Here is a 22,855-nt window from a genome sequence, read left to right as displayed (position 1 = left end):
GATCATTCTAACAAGAAGAGAGTCCTTCACAGGTCAGGTAATTGAAATGGAAAGAGGCAGAGGTATCAAGACTTAAAAAGAGAAGACATGGTTAGAGACAAGAAAATATGACCTCTTTCCTCTACTACTTAGTTTCCTGAAAACAGGAAAAGGTTACAGTGATGCCAGCAGGTCGAGGGAGGCGATCCTTCCCCTCTACTGAGCACTGGTGAGGCCACACCTGGAGTGCTGTGTCCAGTTCTGGGCTGTCTATTGCAAGCGAGACATGGACATACTGGAGAGAGTCCAGCCAAGGCCACAAAGACGATGAAGGGACTGGAGCTTCTCTCCCATGAGGAAAGGCTGAGAGAGCTGGGACTGTTCAGCCTGGAGAAGAGATTGCTTATGGGGGATCTCATCAAAGTATATAAATACCTGAACGGAGGGTACATAGAAGACAGAGCCAGGCTCTTTCCAGTGGTGCCCAGTGACAGGACCAGAGGCAATGGGAACAAACAGAAACACAGAAGGTTCCCTCTGAACATCAGGAAACACTTCTTTTACTGTGAGGGTGACTGAGCGGTGGAACAGGTTGCCCAGAGGGGTTGTGGAATCTCCATCCTTGGAGATGTTCAAAAGCTGTCTCGATGTGGTCCTGGACAGCTGGCTCAAGGTGGCCCTGCTTGAGCAGGGAGGTTGGACAAGATTACCTCCAGAGGTCCCTTCCAACCTCTAACCATTTTGTGATTCTGTGAATGGATCAAACTCCCCCATAAGACAAGGACAGTACTAAATACAACATCAAGATACATGGTTTTGGTCCATGAAATTGGAACCTTTAAAATTAGCACTGAAAGCAAGGTTAACTTGTTTTCTTCTCAATGGAACAGACTTCAAATACTGGTGTAATTAGCTACTTTGTCTCACTGAAGGAACAACACAAAACCTCCTACTTCTTAATTCAATAACAAGGACATTGAGTGTTTGCATATTTACCTAAGGAAATTTATCCAAAAACATAATATATGCTGAAACAATTATACACAATTTCTGTAAAAGTCACTAAACAAAACTATCATATGATGCAGGTATTTACAAATAAAGAATTAGAACTGCAGTGCAGTTAGAACACATAAGGAAGTAAGCATCAACAAAACATAACTAGGCATTCAAAATATGGACATTATGAAATAGCCACAACTACTACTTTTAACTGCTTTTAGCCCTTTCTGAGCATTTCCCTTACTAATACAAGGTGAACATGTTACTGATTGACAACACAATGAATTAAAGATGTCACAGAACTACCTTATCAACTTCTCTCTGGGTTGCTCCTTCCTTTTTCAAACGTTCTTGTTCAACACACTTTGCATTGTAGTTTTCCTTTGATTTCTGTAAGGCCTGAGTGATACTTTGAATATTTTGCACTGCTTCCAATGTTCCTGAAACGTCTTCTTTAGTCTGCCAAATATCACAAGGTTGTCAAAAAACCCCGATTTTAATTTTAATGTTAACAAGTCATTGGACATGCATGAGAAAAAAATTAATAACCTTTTTATAAGCTTTGATTTGTTCATCTCCATACTTGTGAACTTCTTTTATTAGCTCTTGTAATCTCCGCACAAGATCCAAGTGACAGCTTGCTAGTTTTTCTGTTGAGGTTTTGAAAACATCCCAAACTGGTGCAAATGTCCTAGATTGAGGAAAATAAGATTTACTGTCCATCTGGATTTTCTCATTTTAGTTGGCTATGGTTTTGTTTGTTTGTTTTTTTAAAATACCGCTGAAGTATATTTGATAAGTTTAACGAAGTTCATTTCTGTTCCTAAAACTGAAACAAACAAAAACCCCAACAACTGCTACAAATTCTTAAAATATGTTTCAAATGTACTGGGAATGCTATCTACTAATTTTCCCATGTTTTACCTGTATTAAGTCTAATGAGTAAAACACAGCAAAGTTCACTTAACCTTCTCTGTCATCAGCACACAATAATGCCAAGTCGTATTCCTAAAGACGATGCGAGAGCAGCTCAAAATAATTTAACATGTTAAAGTATTTTTACATGTATACTTGAATAGTGCAAACAAATCCAAAATTACTTGGTTAGTTAATTTTCTAGTTGTCTTACAACATTACAGCCACAAGATACAGGACAAAAATATTAGCAAAGATGGTCTGCCACTTAAAGGGATTTACTGATTAAGAGATTAACTGTATGGCAAACGAAGGTGGGGGATGGGTCTTTTCTCATATTGAGATTTCTGTACTGAATGGACTTCTCCAGCTATTCTAAAGATACAGTCCTACCTCAGTTTCCTGGTTAACACTACTGAAAAACCAATACTACGCACAGCCTTTAAAGCACTGATGTTTAAACTAACATGCACATACAGAACCTTAGAAGAGCAGCAACAACTGGTATCAAATTATCCACTGACAAAAGCTCCTCATATTTCTAGCTGTGATTAGTACAAATAAAAAAAATCTAGCCTCATCTAAGAAGTCTGAGTTCTCTCTGGCACAACCTTTCTAATGAAAAAGCATCCATTAATCATTCCATTTTTTAAAAACATACCCCTTGTATAAAACTTGCATTAAATTATGGAATAAATCTATTGAAAAGTCTCATTCTTAACACCTCTGAGGACAGAAATAATACTCCAGAAAGCAGAAATAATAGAAATAAATAAATTTACTGCCACATTTGTGGACCATATGTTCTTTCTTCAGAATAATTACCATAGGCTTGGGAGCAGAGAACAAAAAGTCACGTTCTTTATTATGTCTGAAAAGAACCCAACCTTAAACACAGAGCAACAGACAGTTCCTCCGTGTTTGGGCTTTGATTTGTGTTTTTTTTAAAACCGTGAATAAAGAACTGTATTGTCTTTGTTTTTCTCCTAGCTGCATGATATTTTGCATGGTTACTTAAGAACTAACAATCATCTTTAAAGCTGGCAAAGTTATGCTACCTTCAACATCATCAATAAAACATTCAGAATCAAACTTGGTTCTTAACATGTATGCAGTTATTTATTTCTCGCTTATGTACACTTACTTACCCAAGTTGTGTGTAATTGCTCGCTGATTTGGCTAGTTTTGTCATTGACCTTGAATATGCCTCCTCTATTGTAGCCCTGTCAAAGAAAGCCATCAAAAGCATAATCGAAATTTTAAAGATATTTGAAGACAGATGAATATGCATTCTAAAGGTCCAAAAAAGAGGACTTTGTACTTCAGCTGGAAATTACTCCATTTTAATGACCCCTCAAAAACTATACGCGAAATCAAAGAAGTATATTTAAAAAAAAAATAAATCTGAGAACCCTCTGACAGTGTTGCAGGGAACAGAAACAAATAAAACCTAGGGACTTAAGACTTTAAAAAGATGATTCCTTCCTTCCTATACTCTCTGCTGTTCCCCTCTGCCTTTAACATTCTTTAGTAACAGTCAGAACAAAGTGATGTAAAAATCATCCACCTAACACTGTCTAAACACCAGAGATTTACAGAGCAACAAAATCAAATATAAGCAATCACACTGAATAAAACGGGGCCTTGTCTAACCTTTTTGTAGGGGAGGCGTGTTGGTTTTTTGTTTAAGTTCTTTGCATGGTAATATTTGAGTTTGGAAATCAATAAAATAACAACAATTATAAGTATTGTGTTCTACTGTTTATACTAATTTTTAAAGAAGGTTGTCTCAATACATTCTGATTTATTTTGGAAAACCTCTTCCTCACATCAAGTTTCATTATATTTTCCTGCACTCAAACCCACAATTTTACTAGTCTTTTGGAGATTCAAAATCCAAGGGTCAGCACAGATTTCCTCCTTAGAGCCTCTGCTGGGGCAATTGCAATGGAATAGCAGTCACACACAACATATCACAGCAGTGACTCCCTGCAAGTCCTTCCCCCATCAATTTTCCTCACCCTCCTATTACTAAGGTAAAGATACACGCTATTTTAATTTTCCACTCTAGATCAATATGCAATATATAGTGTCACCTTAGATTTAGAAGCATCCTAGATTTGAGTAAATACTGTAATTGCCTTGTCTTGAAAATGCAAAAGCTTGAAGCAATTTCTTTCCCATTGTTTAATTCCTTTACTCAGGGGCAAAAGAGAGAAAAAAGGGACATGAAGAATTCACCCCTCTCTCAAGTTATACCATGACTATAACCACTTATTGCTGAGGCAGAGGTTTTTATTTCTCCTTTACAGCAACGCTTTCCAAACAAAAATAATTTTATTATGAAAATATGAAACAAAGTAGCAGTAGTCACCTGAAACAGAGGGGCATGTCTTTAAACCTACTGAACTTTCAGTCAGTTGGACAATCAATTTGGAGAAGCAGATTAAACTGTAAAATGCAGTAACTCAATTCCATTTTAAGTCTCACGTACAAACAACTGTGAAGTTATTCACCACAAAAAAAGTCTATTAATTTTATCCTCCCTCCACATATGTACATATATTTGATGGTAAGAAAAAGTTAAAGTTTCCAAGGTTTGGAATTCTTGCTCACTGAACAGCAACAAACACATATGCACAGATGCCCAGAAGAGACACTGATGTTTTTTAATTACTGTGATGAACAATATATCTTGATTAACAATAGCTTCTATCTAAGTCTTCTAGCTTTGAGAGCTAAGTGCCTTTTTTTATCTTTTTTTTTTTTTTAACACAAGATTTCTGACCAAAATCCACATCTCTTTTCTTACCTGAGCAATCTCCACAAAAATGGAGTTCTGCAATTTACCACACAATGTCAACATACAACAGTTACAAACACTAACAACTGAAAGATGCTGTTGCTGACCAGTTGGACATATCTACATTTGTCCTATCAACTGACTTGCCAGGGCACACTGATGTACAGGTAACACACTATGAATGCCTCAGTAAATTAATTTTCACCCATTTGAAAATCTGTCTTTGCTTTGGATCTGTTAAACATTTAAAAGTTAAATGGGAATATATGCATTGCCAGTTTCTTCTGATCAAGGAGATTCTTTTCGTAACACTTACAGGCAAGTGGTGCAACAAACATTTCAAAGACTTCTGGAGAAAAGCCAACACAATACCTATTCAGTTCCTATCTAAGCACAGTGGTTTCTTACATGTAAACAGTTTAGGTGTTAAATACAACCAAATACAAAGACAGTTAATCCACAAAACCTTCTGAGTATTTAAAGAAAAAAACTCTGTGGGGGCAGCTGAACCTTCTTATATTTTCAATTCTTTAAAAACAAATTTTCTAGATGGTTTGTCAAGAACAGAACAAAGATACTTATCTTTCAGCAGACAGATAGCTCTGCCCCACCCAAGATTTACCAACATTGAGCAGATTGTCTGCCACAAAATTCATTCTTTTATATTACGTATTTCTGAACCACAGATCCAACTGTCTCTCAGTTCTTTTAGTACTTGACCATTAACAAATACTCAAAATACAAAAATGAAAAAGTGAAACAACACTGTTGAAAATTTAATTGGTATTGACTAACTGAACACAGCCAAGGAGGAAACCTTCTGCTCCTTCTAGGAATATCCAGTTGGAACAGCAGATACAGTATAAAAATACTATACTACTACAAATGAACACATTTCAAACATTTTTGGTTTTTCTCCAGAGGAAACAACTTCACAATTTCAGAAGGTTCTTACAGAAGTTTTGAAAGAAAAATCTTCAAAAAATCCTTAAGCTGACTATAATTTAAAAAAATATTTCCCCACATCCTATACAATTTTTCTTTCCTTATTACTATTTCTAAGGTTGGAGAAAAGGGAACAATAGACTCTTCCCAATTAGGCTGCATACAACCAAAACACTATTCTGAACAGTGCAAGTAACAGAGACTGGCTTCATACAGACATGTCCTTTGTGCCCTGAGCAGTCTGTACATCCAAATATACTCAACCATCTTTCCTTTCTCTTTGAGATCACTCCATAAAAAAAGCAAATTCTCTGGCTAGTCTGCAGTCTCCAGCAATCCAGACTGACCAGGTGACTACTGTCAAACAGTACATACGAAGGTTAAGTACTCTAACTTGTTGAAAGTATTATCACCAACTCAGATCTGTTTCCTCTACCTAACCTTTTCAGTTTTTGCTCTTCTATGTTTCCACTTCTGAAAAAAAAAAAAAGGCCAATATGTTCAAAAGGAATGAAAGGACAGATGTGAAGAAAGTTCAAATGTATGTAAGTTTAGTTTTCATAGGGAAAAATCAGGTATATAAAAGTCAGGGCATAAAAACACTAGATCTTGGAGGCTCCTAATAAATGTTGTTCATCTGCTTACATATTTCTAGCAGAAAACAGTACTGCAAAACAATATTCAGACTATACTCTGTGGAGGAAGGAGGGGAACAGATGATTGTGTGCAGCATCTCTTCATTTCTTTGCAATAAACAAAGATGCAAAACAGACCATGGTCAAGACAATTGGACTGTTGTAAAATACTGTTTAAGTACTGCCCAATCCAATTTTTTAAGAGATCAAGAGTCTGACCCATGTGAATAGATGTGTGCTACTGAACCATATTTACTTCCTGGGAAATCAACTGACATCCCACAGTAACTTCACAATGGTAGTGAAGGGCTTCACCGCCTAGACATAGACACTCATAAACATTTTTACTAAAGAGAGGACACCAAATATTTAAAGTCCATCTATTGCTTTGAAACTACAAACTATATGCCACAAATTACTGTTAGCTTGGACTGATACTGATCAGTGATGCGCCCTCACTTGAAAAGAAATACCTATTTGGCATTCAACTGCTTTTTTTAATGGCAGCCTGGCATACTGAGATGCATCAGTAAAGCAGGGCTGAATGAAACACAATGGAACAGATAGGATACAAGGTTTAATATTCTGATGGAAGAAAGTCACTGGAAAGGACTGAACTTACTGCTGCTAGTCTGCATCACTGACAGGTGTTTTCCAATACCAGGACAAGTTGCTCTTAAGGAACTAAATTGAAGCCTTGCCAAATAAATTAAAATGTAGCACTAAGATTCTAGCAGATCTCAGTGTGTTAATGAGAACTGAATTTTTTCATGTTTAACCAAAAATGCTGTAAAATGGCTGCATATCTCTTTGGCACACCCTGATCCATGCAGCAGAACAGAAAAGACATTTCTTGATCTCTCATTGAGGATAATGTTCCCAGATGGATCCTCATGTATTTCTACATTTACTCTTACATGTTACTTAGACTTGTTTAACTGGGAACAGTAAATTGTCTCCTTCTTGAGAAATCACTAGAATTAATCAGCAGAAACTTCAGCTGAAACATTTTTAATATATGGAGAAAGGTCCAAGTATTTTATTTATTGATTCCAAAGGCAAATCTCATTTAAAATTTAATTTGGGGGAGCTTATAGGGTGAAAAAAACCCTAAAACACCACAGTTTTTTTACTAGGAATTCTGTGTAAAATGAACTGTCAAGTTTTATTTAAGACAATATAATAAAGCAAAGAATGCAAGCAAGTTATAGCATCAAGTTATTTTTACCTATTTACATAAGCCCTTTCACCTTAGGACCAGTATGAATAAAATGGAGCATGTCCAAAGAATACAACATAAAGGAGATAAGAAGCAGAGTGAGTGAGAGAGCTTCTCACCTTCTAAATATGGAGGTTAATCAAAATGCAACAGATGTAAAACTACTAAAATTAAATATGTCCACTTACTGCTATAAAAACTACGTGATTCCAAAAATTAAAGCAGGTTTCAAAAGAAAGATCCAGGCACTCACAAAGATAACACAAGGCAAACATTTGTAACAGTCAATATTAAAAATACAAGCCTGTACAGCCTTAAGCATTTCATACTAAACATGAACAGCATGATATTCTTCCACTCAATCCAATGCAGGATTTCACTGGAACCCTGTTTGGTTTCATAATGTGTTCTCTGGAATCAGGGATTCTTGAAACACAAGATTCCTTGGGTTGCGTAGTCCTTCCAACAGGAGACTGCCCATCACACGTGTACTCTGGAACTCACCCATTTCTACTTAGTGGAAAGATTTTTGTCATTTTCTCCAATTTACTTCAAAACTATGCAAGTGTCAGCGCAACTGAATACCTGCTAGGTTTGTGGCGGTTATGTTTTGTGGAAATTGAAAAGAAATTCTTTGTTGAGATCTATTTAAGGCCAAAACTGAAATTTTGATGAAAAATTCCAGAAAACAAAATCTGTTTTTTGGACAGCTTTTACTGCAAGAAACCTTCACTGAAACAGGTCCTGAATCAGTCTCTTGCAAGTTTTTTCCATGTGTTATCTGGTGCCAGTAACTGAATTAAGACAAAATTCTGAAGCAGACATACAATTAATTTTATCCAGAATGGAAATTCTTATGTTTAGTGTAGCAGCAGCAGCCTTCTTTCACAAAGAAGAAATACAAATAGCACTAGGTCATCTGTTTTGGAAGTTGTCATATCTGCAGATTTCAGTTCTGTCCCTTCCATCCCATAGAGAAGAACCTGTGTTATTTTCTGCATATTATTTTCTTGTCCCTACATATCACTCCCTTTTCTTTAACAAACCTAGTTTATCAACATCTTAACATGAAAGTATAATTTTTTTAAGATCATACTAGCATTTGCTCATACCCTAATTCTACATCCATGGTCAAAAGCTTTATAAGACTGATAATTTTTGCTACTTTAAATTATTGCTTTTCTTCCAAACATGATGAAAAATTGGGATTAATTTAAATAAACTGCTTTTAATAATTGGGATTAATTTAAATAAACTGTCACACCTAATGTGACACCTCTAGCTTTTTACTCTTGTTTTTTAATTGAAACGTGACAAATTAGAAACTTTTTATTAATTGAAGCTTAAGAAGTTTTCAGTTCTAAGTGAATAGAATAAACATAGATATCCTTGTAGGATAAAAGAGATATTTTTAAATGCTCATCGATTTTTACATATTTTGCATGTTACTATTAAACATAATGATAAACTTAAATAAAAACCACAAACAGTACACTAAAAAGCGACGATCACCAAGGATGAATACTTACCTTTCTCTTATGAAGTCTGCTAAGTCTTTTGTTGACAAATGTCCATGTTTCATGTTGTGATAGAGGACATCAAAGCCATTGTTCCTTTCCCCCTAAAAATTAATAAAAATAAAGTAGAATTATGAAAAAACCCACACTAAGGCACATACAGAACAAAGTATAGAATCTATACATTTTAATAAATGATCAAGTTCCACAAAGTGAATGATCTAATGTGATTTGTAATGCTTGGGTTTTACCAATTGCTGTTAGTTCCCTTCAATTCCCTATATGTAAACCAAACCAAAATCACCTCAGCAGCTACTACTACCCTTCTAATGACAACTCTTCTGTTATGTATTTCTAGGCTATATTCAAAGCCATTTCTTTTCTAGATTTCTACAGGTCTTGTATTCTTTCACTTCCCATCTTATTGAACACATACTTAATACTGTACTCTCCATTCTTATATCTTTCATTATTTTCCATGAAATAAAATTCACATTTTGGGATCACTGGATATCCCGCTTCCCCAATTCTTCACACTTCATGTATCTTCCTCTGTTTTTCTGTAAAATTGGTTAAAAAAAAATAAAAATAAAAATCACTGATCTCTTCCTTTTCACAGGTAGCTTCCCTTTGTCTATTCTTAAATTTAGTTTTAAAACTTAGAACATTTTCCAGTCAGTAAGGCATACCTCACCATTAAAACTGAGACACTGCCCTAAACACTGGCTAATAAACTCAGCAGCTTATCAACCCTGGCACTATGGTGAACTTCTTCCGGACAGGCGAAAGCAACAATAGAAATGAAAGGAAGGCAAGGCATGGCGTAATAGCACTGCTACTACAGAAGCTTTCCTGTCAAACTATCCATTCCCCTCCTCCCTTCCAAAAGCTTCAGATCCATAATGATGCTGCTACAAAAGATGAAGAAACATGCCCTCAGGAAAACTGCATGCATGTTCAGAGTGGAAGAGAAAGAAGAATGGGATGGAATGGAATGGAATATTTCAGTTGGAAGGGACCTACAGTGATCATCTAGTCCAACTCCGGACCACTTCAGGGCTGACCAGAAGTTAAAGCATGTTATTAAGGACATTGTCCAAATAAATACCTTTTAAACACTGACAGGCCTGGGGCATCGACCACCTCTCCAGGAAGCCTGTTCCAGTGTTTGACCACCCTCTTGGTAAAGAAATGCTTCCCAACATCCAGTCTGAACCTCCCCTTCCTTGCGCAGCTTTGAACCATTCCCACATGTCCTATCAGGGGATCCCAGGGAGAAGAGATCAGCATCTCGCTCTCCACTTCCCCTCCTCAGGAAGCTGTAGAGAGCAATAAGGTCATTCTTAGCCTCCTTTTCTCCAAACTAGACAAACCCAAAGTCCTTAGCTGCTCCTCACAGGACATGCCTTCCAGCCCCTTCACCAGCTTTGTTGCCCTCCCCCGGACGTATTCAAGGACCTTAACATCCTTCTTAAAATCCTGGACTTTTCACAACAGTAGTTCTACATCTCCCGTGAGAGGAGCCTGAGGATTTGGTCATACACCCCTCCAAATATTTCTGTCCTTTCTGTTCTGGAAAAACTTGTTTGTGCAGCCATGAAGCACACTTGATCAGGGAAATTATACAGCTGAAACAGTGATCCAGATCACTATGAGGTCACGAACAGCTGCATTGCTCAGCAGAAGAGGTGAGAGCAAGGTGGAGAAGGCAGGCAGGGATCTACCAGCTTAAGTAAGTGGAAGGAGCCATGGGTGGATGGAAGAAAATTGCAGCAGCTACAGTAGTAGGCCCACCTCTGTGAAGCGTTAACTGCACTAGATAATACATCAGTCAATAATATAGCAAGTTGCCTTAAAGGACACCACACACAGACACATAAATTTACAAATAACAGACGACTAAAGGCAATTTGATTCAGATTACTAACCAGGATTATTTGCTTTACGTCTTCCAAGCATCGGGGAGAACAAAACCAAACAAAAAGAAAGAACACCTAGAAACTCACAGTTCCTAAGGTTGCAGTAGGTTGTAACCTGAAAAATTTCATCAAAATGCCTATCAGTTTAGCGTAAGTGCAATTACAGAAAGGTCTGTAAAAAGTACAAGCATAACTAAATTGAGTACATAGAAATACAAGCAAACTCTCAAAGGGCTATCTACAGAGCAAGGCTTTTATAAGTTTGAAAAATAAAAGGATAAGAACACCAATTAGTAGGAAATGTAATCTGTTTTTTTAAAATGTTGTCTTACTCTTTCAAGTACCAGTCTAAACAGTTTCACCCCCCCTTTCACTCCTATTGTTTTGGGTTTGTGTGGCAGGGTTTTGGTAGCAGGGGAGGTGCTCCTGTGAGAAGCTACTAGAAGCTTCCATGGCTTCAAGTCGGACCCGCCTCTGGCCAAGGCCGAGCCCATCAGCAACGGTGGCAGCGCCTCCGGGAGAACAGATTTAAGAAGGGGAACCTGCAGCGGGGAGGGGAGCGGGATGTGAGAGGAACCCCTCTGCAGGTACCAAGGTCAGTGAGGAAGGAGGGGAGGAGGAGCGGGGGAGGAGGGGATGCCCCTGCAGCCCGTGGTGAGTCGGCAGGCTGTGTCCCCCCAGCCCATGGAGAGCAGCAGGGGAAGAGATGCCCACGTGTAGCCTGGGGAGGAGCCCACATCGGAGCAGAGGGATGTCCCTGTGAGAGACTGAAAGAGTTAATGTCTCAAACGTCGTGGTGGGGCAAGTTCTGCTTACAGACAAACCCTGCACAGCAAGGAACCCAGGTGAAAAGCCCATCAGCAACTGCAGGGGGAGGGCGTGCTGGAGGGTGCGCAGCTCCCTGTTCTGATACAAAGATCAAGCAATAGCCACATCTGCAGGGAAGGAGAAGTTGTTCCACAAATGACCCCCAAGCCAAAGGGCTCACAAACTGCTCATTAGCCTGACAAGTTCGGGTGCCCGCCCGAAGGAGGGGCAAGGATGATAAAAGGACGCCAACTGAAGCCCTGGGCGCGCAAGCCCACTGGAACTGGACCCCTCGGCTGACTGAACCAACGCTGGACCCAGGACTGGTGAAATCTTTCTCTCTCCCTTTTTCTCTCTCTGTCTTCTTCTCTCTTTCCTTCTCCACAATCCCTACACCTCATCCATTTCAAGACATAAACAGTTGACCAAGTCTGAGACTAAGAGTGGATCCAGCCGTCCCTGGGCCCTTCTCTGAGGAGGAGTCTGGAAAGCAAGGGGGTCTGCTCTGAACTGCGTGACTCAACGGGAGGGATCTCTTTATTCCCTGAATTGATGTATATGGCTACCCCGGGTTACACAGTTTACAGAAGTAGTCTTATGCCAATTCCTGTTGTGAGAAACCCTGCCACCTACTACCACGCCTCCCCAGTTCCGTTTGCTTCTGTCATAAATAAAATCTTTAACTGATTGTTTCACCTTAAATTAGGCCGAGGGAATTTCGAATTAAACACGATTCCCTGGTCTGTCCAGTCTGGGTTGTGACAGGCCCCCAAGATGGCTGTGACTCCACGGGAAAGCCTGCGCTGGAGCAGTCTGTGCCTAAAGGACTGCAGCCCATGGAAAGGACCCATGATGGAGCAGTTCGTGAAGAACTGCAGCCCGTGGGAAGGACTCACATTGGAGAAGTTTGTGGAGAACTGTCTCCTGTGGGATGGACCCCACGCTGGAGCAGGGGAAGAGTGAGGAGTCCTCTCCCTGAGAAAGAAGGAGCAGCAGAGACAACATGTGATGAACTGACCCCAACCCCCATTCCCTGTCCCCCTGCACCGTCGGGGGGAGGAGGTAGAGAAAATTGGGTGTGGAGTTGAGCCAGGAAGGAGGGAGGAGTCGCAGAAAGTGTTCTAAGGCTTGGTTTTACTTCTCATTATCCTTGTTTTGATTTGATTGGTAGTAAATTAAATTGATTTTGCTTTTTTCCCCGAAGTTGAGTCTGTCTTTCGCCTGTGACCATAACTATTGGGTGACCTCTCCCTGTCCTTGTCTTGACCCATGAGTTTTTCTTTCTATTTTCTCTTCGTCATCCCACCAAGGCCATTGGGGAGGAGTGAGTGAGCGGCTTCATGGTGCTTTGTTACCGGCTGGGCTTAAACCATGACACCTATCTAAGAATTTTTCCTTGTAGTTTGAAGCCCACAATAATTTTGACTACTGGTGCACAAATAGGTAGCTTATTAACTTTCTGTGTTTACTCAATATAAATGCTGAATGCCACTGCATTACAAAAACACGACAATAACTCTACAATTGAGGCCTCACTGATATTTTCAATTAGAATACAAAATAAAATTCTTATTTAGCTACTCCAAAGTTGTTACTGTACCCAAATTTGGAGATAAACTTTTACAAGTAAGTGTTAGGCATTTCTTCCAGAAAAACTAATAAAATTCTCCTCTATGAAATGTTCTTTCCCTTTGCCTTAAGGTGTTTCTTTTAGCTAAACCAACACATTGATCAAAATCTGCTGAACACAGACTGCTTCTGAACTTTTCATAATGGGAGCTTTAATGGGGACTTTTCTATACTGGAACTCCATAAATTTCCTGCCATTTTAGAAATACAGGAAGTGTAGCATAGCCATGACCCAGCCTGTGGCTGCAGCCTTCCTGATGGCTGATAATCTATCAGAAATGTAACTTTGCAAACCTTTAGAGAATGGAATGAGCCAGAACAACAAATTCCCAACATCATCTTGTTCCCTAACTGTAACTGAAGGTTACTGCAAAGGAACTCATTTTTCCACTTAAATGAAGTTTTCTCACCAGTCCTACTCTTGTTCCTGTCTTCACATTGAATAGCAGAAAGCACAGAGAAACAGAATAGATACCTTCCTCGATTAAAAAGTCCCCTGAAAGCCACATCTTTTATACCTTATCAATAGTTATCAGAAGCTAAGAGGCTATGTGAAAAATATATTAAGGTTTAAACAAAGCAGCAAGTCCAAAGCAGGCTCCAAGATTCAAGGGCCTATGTGGTTTAAGCTTGGCACAACTAAGTTGTTTTCACTGGTGCATATAATGTTAAATGTAGCCTATCTTACCACTGTCAGGCTCTACCTACAAGCACAAACATCTAGACTCAAAATTGTTCAATAATTCACATGATCAAGAGTTCTGATGATTAACCTGATGACAGTTCTAGAAATTATGTTATCTTCTACTCGTGTTTGGAGACATATGTGTACCTATGTCAAATTGAGTATGGTATCTCAGTGCAGAGAACAGATATTTTTCTGCTTAGGAAAAGCTACATAGCCTATCCACAACTCCTTCATTCAGTAGTTATGTTCATGAAGAGTAGCACAAATAATTCAGAGTTAAGGCTGTGTTTAGGATAAAGACAGAGATGTATGCTGTGTCTAAGAGGAAAAGTTCAATTTACAAAAACCAAGTATATATTCTCTTATATGCACATATGCCATCAAGACTGTTCATTTGTGTTTTGGTTTTCCTCAACACTGCCCCTTCTCACACACATTGTATAAAATTCTGTACATGGAAATTGTGTGTCTAGCCAATTTTTTCTTCATTAAGTGTTTTTACTTGCTCCTTCCTGGTGTCAACAGTAGTAGCTGGGATCACTAAAAGACCAGTACTGGCCTACTTAAAAATAAATAAATGCAGCACACAGCAGAGGGAACTGATAAGACCATGCACTCCCATTCAGAAGCAATTACCAGCAACTGCTATGACAGACAGACAGTGAAGTCAGATGGAGGTTCTTCTAGAAATTGCATCCTGGAGAAAGAGCTACCTCTCTTGTCACATACAACATTAGGTTCTATGCAACAGACTTCCAGATCAATTTGAAAGACCATTCTGAATGTCATTTTGCAGGTAAAACACCATCTGATCCCGTCACCCCTCAACAGAAAACAACTGTAAAACTGTGTACGAGAATGCAGAACGTAAGGGGTCCCCTCTCCATATAGGCTCCATTTAATTACTTTGAAGTTCATTAGCAGTTTTCTCCTTCTTCCCTAGAGCTAACAAAACTCCCTCTTCAGAAGCTGGTGTTCTTGTTGAGATTTCTCATTTTACACTGCTGTAAGACAGATCTTTTGTGTACACAGTATAGATGTTCCCTGACAGCAAGCCATAAGAGGAAACAAGACTTCAAACACAAGTAAACACTTCACTTAAATAAGCCTACAATGAGGCATTACTGACCAACTTTGCATACAAAGTAAGTCAGGGAAAGGAGGGCAGACAGTCCTTCCATTTCCCTTCATCAAGAACTAACGGCAGTGATTTTCACATGGAAATGAAACTAACCCTGTCAGCAAATGTGAAGTCAGAATTCAGCATTTCCATGACTTGTTGTGCATAACAGGAAACAGATTACAGGAACTCTGTTTTACTGGACTACTTAATAGACTTTGAAAATTTTTAAGAATAAGTTTGTCTGTGGCACGTAAAGATGATTCTGAATTTAAAACCTACATTTGGTAAAGTAGCCAGAAATTTCTGGGCAACCTGCAGCAATATTTATTTACTAAGTTTCTAATCAAATTGTATGAGTGCAAGCACTGTCTACTTCAGACTAAAACTGTTCAACATTATGTCTATTAGTGTAAAAAGTGAATACTCTCTATTATAGCACTGTCTTTTTACCCACTATAAACAAATGGTTCTCAATTATTAAGGTGATTCTAAAGTTCCCATTACTGGTCCGATACATACTACTTGTTTGGCAGTATGAGAAGCAAGAAAAGGATAGCTGCAAATACTGTTTTCACAGCAAAAATAAGCGTACGAGACAATAAAAGGCACATGCAGTTCTTAAACACATTTAGATTTTGGTCAAACTTCAGAAGCTTGATGAGAGAATTTCAGACAAAGTTTGACTTTTTCTAACTAAGTTCAGCAAGTAAAGAAACATTTGACAATAAGTGAATTACTATCATTTCAAACTATGCTTTTAGAACATGCATTAGCAGTGGTTAAGCATTCACAATCATTCCTTCAACCCTTTAAACATGACCACATCACCACATTACAAAGAAGAAATGGAACAGAAAACTGTACTTTTGATTATAAACTATTTAAGTCATAACCTGCCTAATCGTCTTTTTAAAATAGCCTCCCAAACCCACAACCTATTCACCAGGAAACAGGTGGACGTATTCAAACTGCAACATTTGGAAGTGGTACTCCAACTTAATCACAAGATTTCTTTTTAACCGTAAAAAAGTTTAGGTCCCTAATTTACTTCAAATTGTCATAAAATGAAAACTGAATAATCTCCAAATTAAGTTTCCAAATCCTAGTTAAACCTTACAACTGCCATTGGCAAACATGAAATATCTATGAAATATGACCAACATCTCCCCACCTTCTTAGATAAATGCTAAGCAGGAAAAGCCTAGAAAAGAATGAATGTGGGAAATAGAATCGCTACAGTTTTTGGGATAAGAATAGATAAATTTGTATCCTTTGCCTCTAGTTTTGGTCAGGTACAGAGAAGCTATCCTACAGCTAGTTTTACACTTGTGTTACTGCTTACACTCCTCTGTCAGAAATGGGTATGGAAAAGCCACACCCGGAAAAACCACACCCCTGATCAACAGAATATGCATGCAATAATCCTAATATAGATCAATCATAATGGCATCAAAGTCTTTTTGGAAGGGAAAAAAAAAAAAAAAAAGTATTAAGAAAATTCCGGAGTTGCACCTATATGCCAAGTAATAACTGACGACAATCCATTAATGGGGGGTGGGAGAGCAAAACTTCCTTGTATAGGTGAAATTCAGTATTTGCTGAAACTAGGTGCAAGTGTTCAGCAATGACAAGATTTGGTTTATGCAGCTTAAAAGATATCCTATTTCAACATTAATGCACAAACTTTAATGCCACAGAACAATAGAGACTGGGTATTCATTCCTGCCATTCTAAAATGAAAGTTCCAAATATTTACCAAACCCAATCTTTTCTTTACCTACAAACTTAGAAAGACACAAACTATTCATTATGGTTTCTCCATTTGTACTATTGACTTCTTTTCATTCACTCATAAAGGAGGAACTCTTTAAAGAAATAAAGCAATAGAAATTCTCCTAACTTCAGGGATATGTAAACTCATTTTAGATTCTCTGGAAAACATTGTTGTCATTTTCTTTTAAACTGTTACTCTTTGTTGCAGTTTCAAATAACTAACATCTGTTTCATCCTTTCCACCTAGGCAATTATTTGATTTAATGGACCCTGTATGCATGAAAACACTCTTGTGATTAATATGATGGTGTCATATTTTTGAAAGCTAGCTATCAGTAAATTTCAATTTCTGAGTGTCTGAAAGAGCTACAGAAAATTGAGGGCATTGAAACATGGAATAAAGCAGTCACCTGATATTTATACAGGCAACATATCTTCTTCAGTTCTTGAAGTCTGAACACAAAAGCAACGTGGCAATTTCAATTTCCTTCTTCCAGCTTCAATAAATTAAATAAAGATCAGCTCCAGAGAAGCTCTATGCCTAAGAGGAAGAACAGATATTTTCCTCTATATCTAGACAATTAAAAATACTTTTTAACAAAAAGAAGGAAGGTTGCCAACTCATGCTAGATGCACACATGCAGAGGGAGGAGACTAACCAAATATTGCACAACAGCTGTCCTGAAACTGAGCATCTAAATGTATGCCAAGCAGAAGAGTAGCACTGCATAAACATATGAATGGAACTCCAGATGGAAGCATGACAAGTCTCAGTGTCACTCATACCGCGTAAGCGTGTAAGACAATATGTCTTACACCTACTAGAGCAAGCCTCTTCAGAAAGCTAAGATTATTAAACCTGGATCCTGCCAGCCTTTACATGTTACAAAAGCTCTTGAAAAGAAAGGAATACTCCTCACAGCCATTCTCAAAAGCTACAGGTAACGCAAGCGATTAAAAAGATAAAATACACAGGATTAGTCAAAGCCAATTCAAACACATATTTTTTTATATGCCAGAACTTCCAGAGTTATCAAGCACAGCATTACACAGAGACCTGTTTCAGCTATACATGGAACTTCCAACAATTTAATCAAATTAATTTAAAACAATAAACAAACACTGACTGGCTTAGAAGTGGCTTATTTTTGTTGACTTGATACAGTTTAATAGACTTACAATTAACAAAAGCATCACCTGCACCAGTCAGTTTAAATACAATGTCAAAGTTCATGCAACACTTCCTAAGTAGTGTTAGGAAAACAGTAAGTCAATGATAACGAACGTTTTTTATTCTACTGTACCAGTATGAGTGTACTCAAAGCAACAAAACATAGCTTATGTATAATGGAAATAACTTACGAAAGTGTTCCCTTTAAATTATATCATTTGTTTTGATGTAGCACACACATAGCAGCAAGCACACAATGTTTTATGACAACATCCTAATTTGGAGTTGGGAATGTTTGGCCATGTGACTTGAATGCCTAAAACTCAGTCATAAGAATCAAAGCCATTTATAGCCTGTACTACTGGTTTGTAATTTTTGATACCAGAAAAAAGTAACTGTATCCTACTGACTTTGAAAACTGCTGCTCTAGAGTGCTACGCTCTATTAGCAGACCCCTACATTCTTGTCCTGGTTTCGGCTAGGATAGAGCTAACTTTCTTCCTAGTAGCTGGTATAGTGCTGTGTTTTGGGTTCAGTATGAGAAGAATGTTGATAACACTGATGTTTTCGGCTGTTGCTAAATAATGTTTAGTCTAAAGTCAAGGATTTTTCAGCCTCTCATGCCCAGCCAGCAAGAAGGCTGGAGGGGCACAAGAAGTTGGGAGGGGACACAGCCAGGGCAGCTGACCTGAACTGGCCAGAAGGGTATTCCATACCATGTGACGTCATGTCCAGTATATAAACAGCCAGAGGGCTGGGAGGGATCACCACTCGGGGACCAACTGGCTGTCGGTTGGCAGGTGGTGAGCAACTGTATTGTCCATCACTTGTTTTGTGTATTCCAATTTTTATTTTTATTATTATTATTGTCATGTTATTTTCATTATTATTTTCTTCCTTTCTGTTCTATTAAACTGTTCTTATCTCAACCCATGAGTTTTAGGTTTGTTCCGATTCTCTTCCCCATGCCACTGGGGAGAGAGAGGGGAGTGAGTGAGCGGCTCTGTGGTGCTTAGTTGCTGGCTGGGGTTAAACCATGACAATTCTTCAAGTGATAGTAAAATTTTTCAAGTGACAGTACAGGTCTCTGTACTTCCAACTTTACACATCCTGTAAATAGTCTTGTTTATCTCTCAATGACCTCTTAGAGGCAGTCAACAGATGGCAGGCCCACAAAACATCCATTTTTCTTACATTCTCTAACAAAAAAAAACCAAACAAAAAATATGCAACTATTCAAACACTTAAAAGCAATACAAGATGAAAGTCTCATGATAAGCTTCAAGACTATTACAACAAAGAAGCTAAGATTTTATTTGTTTACATGAGCACTTTTAGGAAGTTCTTAAAAGACAGCAGCCTAAATAGTGTGTAAGAAATTGACAGACATTCACATATGTCACTCCCTTTTCTGAAGAAATCAGTTAAGTCCCTCAAGTTTCTGATGTCTTTTCCTATCAGTTACAGCAAATTAGCAAATCAAGAGAACATCCTACAGCTCAAGATCCAGACTTCCATTTCCAATGCACAATTTCAGCTCCAAATTGATGACAGCATGTACATCAAATAATTAAATATTAATTAAGTTTGGGATTCATTTTCACATCAGTGCTTTAGCAAGTGTAATTATCCCATTCCATAGGTGACAAAATCATCTTGCCCTAGAAGGCCAAGGCAAAAGCAAGAAACAGAAGACAATTCTTCTGAGGTTTTACACAAACCCACCTTTCTTTCTCCTTTCGGATTTCTCATCATTATTTTCAGTCATTATGCATTCAGTGCATTTTAACAGTAATTTTCTGGTTTCCATCTTAAGTTTCTCACCACATTTCAAAGCATATATAGGTTGTATCCCAAGTCTCCTAAAGCACTGCAGTAACAATCTGAACAATAACTTATTCTGAGAAGTTAGTAGAAATGGAGAAACCTAATGATTCAAAATGCACAAACCTATAAATCATCCTTGGTTCTAAGGATATATAGAACCTCAGTACTTTCTGAGTTTAAAAATCTGTCAATATTTAGACACTACAGTTAATCCTGAAGGATATCTACCCACAACAGCAAAGAAGGAACAGTCCATATTCCTTTTTATTTTACTTCTTCAGAAAATAAAACCCTGTCCATGGTATTACAAAGGTTTTTCAGTCAAGTTTTACAATTTTAAGACCCTGTCTAACGTCTTTGTTGTCACTGCAAGACAAACAAGAATACACTTGCTGTCCTACTTAGTGTCATTTTTGGAGGTAGGAGAAAACCAAAGGAAAACCTCCTTCTCCTGGCACTCATTGCTGACCCGCACTAGGAGTTTTGCCAACAGAGCTATAAGGCAGAGACCTTGTAGAGCAGAAAGAGAGAATGGGAAGTTTGGGTAGACATCTACTACCTCATATTTGGTGGTAGCATTTATGAAGACACAGACAGGGAAACAGAATGTATGGGAATGATCCACTGCCTTCAGTGATTTAACAAAATTATTGACTTATTAACAAAATACCACTGATCAGACAAACAGTTAAATGCACGTACCATAGTACTTAACATAAATAGAAAAGTGTTTGATTTCAGTTAAGATAGCTGACTAAAAAACTTCTATTTTACTTCAACCTTAGGAGACAGTAACTTCTCCAATGAAAAGGTGACTTCTTATATTAATTTAAAACTTACTTTTAAGAAACGTAAAAAACCCTCCACATTAGTTTAATACTGATCTCCCACACTGAGGCTTCAAATTAAGCAGATTTGTACGCCAAGAGAGCAAATCTAATACCTTGCATCATTAGATTTTAATATGCTGTTGAAAACTAAACTTAAAGAGTAAAAATTAAACACAATGCTGCAAATGCTGCTGGCTTGAACTATGCTTTATGTTCAAGAATAGTATATTGTATTTGTGAAATTAGTTTTCCCTAAACATTAAGCATAACTGTTGCTTACGCAGAAAAAGCAGACATCTAAAAGATATTTTTCCTCCTTTTTTTGTTTCAGTCTCAACAAATAACCATTTTTATGTTTTCCCTATTAGTTGGTAGAGATGCACTTTAAAAATAAAACGTGCAAAGAAGTAGCAACATTGTAAACCGCCGGATGACTAGAAGAAGGCTTCCTTTCAACATTTCAGACCAGCAACAAGTTTCGTCTCGTGCGAGGCTCAGTAATAATCCCAAACCCACGTTTTAATTTTTTCTCCGTGAATAGCTACCTCCTATACTAAACAGGTATATCTGCGCAGAGACGACTGGTAAGTTGCGTTTCTAAAACAGACCGGAGAGTCTGTTGTTTCCCCAGCTGGCCGCTGTTCAGGCTGCGTACCTTCTGACATGCAGACAGGGACGAGTTTATCGGTACAACAGCACGGAGCTCCGAGGCGCCGCTGCGCGTTTGCGCGGTACAACTCGTTAAGCTGTTAGAGCCGGTGCCGTCGCCCCCAGCGACTGCATCGTCGGGGAGGCTTGCCGAAGAGAGATCGGACCGCAGCCCAGGCCACCTCCACGCACCGCGGTGCCCGCCAGAGCCAGACCTCCCCCGCCCCCCCAGCGCAGGCTCTCCCGCCCGTGCCCGCGCCTCCCTCGGCCCAGCGCCCCCGCGGCGGCCGGCCGGCCCTCTCCCCCGGCCGTCTCTCCGCGACGGACGGACCCCCGAGCGCCGCGCGAGGTGGAGGGCCGGGCAGCGGGCGGCGGTTCGCCCCCGTCCCCTCGCCCCGCCGCGGGCTGCCCGTCCGCGGCCAGCCGGCGGCGCGGCCCGTCACCCCTCTCCCCACCACCCCCCCCCCCCACGGCCCGGCCCGGCCGAAGCGAGCTGCGGCGGGCGCAGGGGGCGGCGGCGGCCACCCACCACCGCCCCCCCCCGCGCCAAGGCCCTGGCCCAGCCCCAGGGGTGGCGTAAGAGCCGAGGCTGCGCCCGCAAGAGGGGACCCCGGCGGCACCGTGCCGTGCCCTGCCCGTTCCACCCGCGGCGCGGCGGAGCCGGCCCGCGACGCTTCCCTACCCAGAAGCTCTCCACGAAGTACGCCATCATCGCCGCGGCCACCGGCGAGCCCGAGCCCGAGCCCGGCCCCGGCCGCCTCTGCCGCCGAGACGAGACGAGACGAGACGCGACGCGACGGGACGGGACGGGACGGAGGAAACGGGCGCCGCCGCAGCGCGCCGCCCTTCCCGTCACGGTGCAACCGCCTCCTTCCACACAGCTCCGCCGCCCCCGGCCCCGCGCATGCGCCTGGCCGCCGCCGGCCGCCGGGGCTCCTGCGCAGGCGCATAGCCTGTCCCCCGCAGTCGTACCCGCCCCCGGCTCGGAAGGGCATGGGCGGAGCGGCGGCCGTCGGGGCGGCAGGGCCCGGCGGCCTGTGACACCCCCCGCCGCCGCCGCCTGCACACTCCTCGCAGCCGGCCGGGCGGAGAGCCATCAGCCGCCGCAGGCGGGCAGGGCAGGGCAGGGCAGGGCAGGGCAGCGCCCGGCCGGGCAGGGCGCGGCGCTTCTATCGCAGCACGCCCTCGGTCCGGCGACTCCCACCGACGGCGAGTGGCGGGGTGCCATCTCGTGAGCGAAGAAACCCTCACCTGCAGAAATACGAACGTCGTTGCAGAGGGCAAACTCGGCCACCCTGAGTAAAAAAAAAAAAACAAAACCTCAAACCTACTCGGTAACCGCTGGGGAACGGCTGCAGCGAGTGCAGCGATGCATGGAGAAGAAGAGATTCGTCCTGTTCGGAGTGGCTCCACAGGCAAGCGTCG

General features: G+C 40.3%; 1 protein-coding gene across 7 annotated transcripts in view; it reads right to left on the bottom strand.

The window, feature by feature from the left end:
* The window catches only part of FCHO2 (FCH and mu domain containing endocytic adaptor 2), a 96,123-nt gene extending 73,795 nt beyond the window's left edge, over positions 1-22,328 (bottom strand). For 4 of the 7 annotated variants that reach the window (XM_049794621.1, XM_049794619.1, XM_049794620.1 and 1 more), the window contains exons 1-5: positions 22,113-22,328; positions 9,028-9,119; positions 3,045-3,119; positions 1,531-1,672; positions 1,288-1,440 (exon numbers count right to left, since the gene is read on the bottom strand). In XM_049794621.1, the coding sequence (XP_049650578.1) occupies positions 1,288-1,440; positions 1,531-1,672; positions 3,045-3,119; positions 9,028-9,119; positions 22,113-22,142 (492 nt within the window). In that variant the 5' untranslated portion in view covers positions 22,143-22,328. Of the gene's footprint in view, positions 1-1,287; positions 1,441-1,530; positions 1,673-3,044; positions 3,120-9,027; positions 9,120-10,943; positions 10,966-17,364; positions 17,496-21,437; positions 21,638-22,112 lie in introns of those variants that run through there. The other 3 variants (XM_049794624.1, XM_049794626.1, XM_049794625.1) reach the window with 3 other exon arrangements.
* Between the last annotated feature and the right edge of the window lie 527 nt (positions 22,329-22,855).

This window comes from Accipiter gentilis, chromosome Z (genome assembly GCF_929443795.1).
Source record: "Accipiter gentilis chromosome Z, bAccGen1.1, whole genome shotgun sequence".
Classification (NCBI taxonomy): domain Eukaryota; kingdom Metazoa; phylum Chordata; class Aves; order Accipitriformes; family Accipitridae; genus Astur; species Astur gentilis.
Note: the sequence above shows the minus strand (reverse complement) of the source record. Positions and strands in the feature narration are given on the sequence as shown.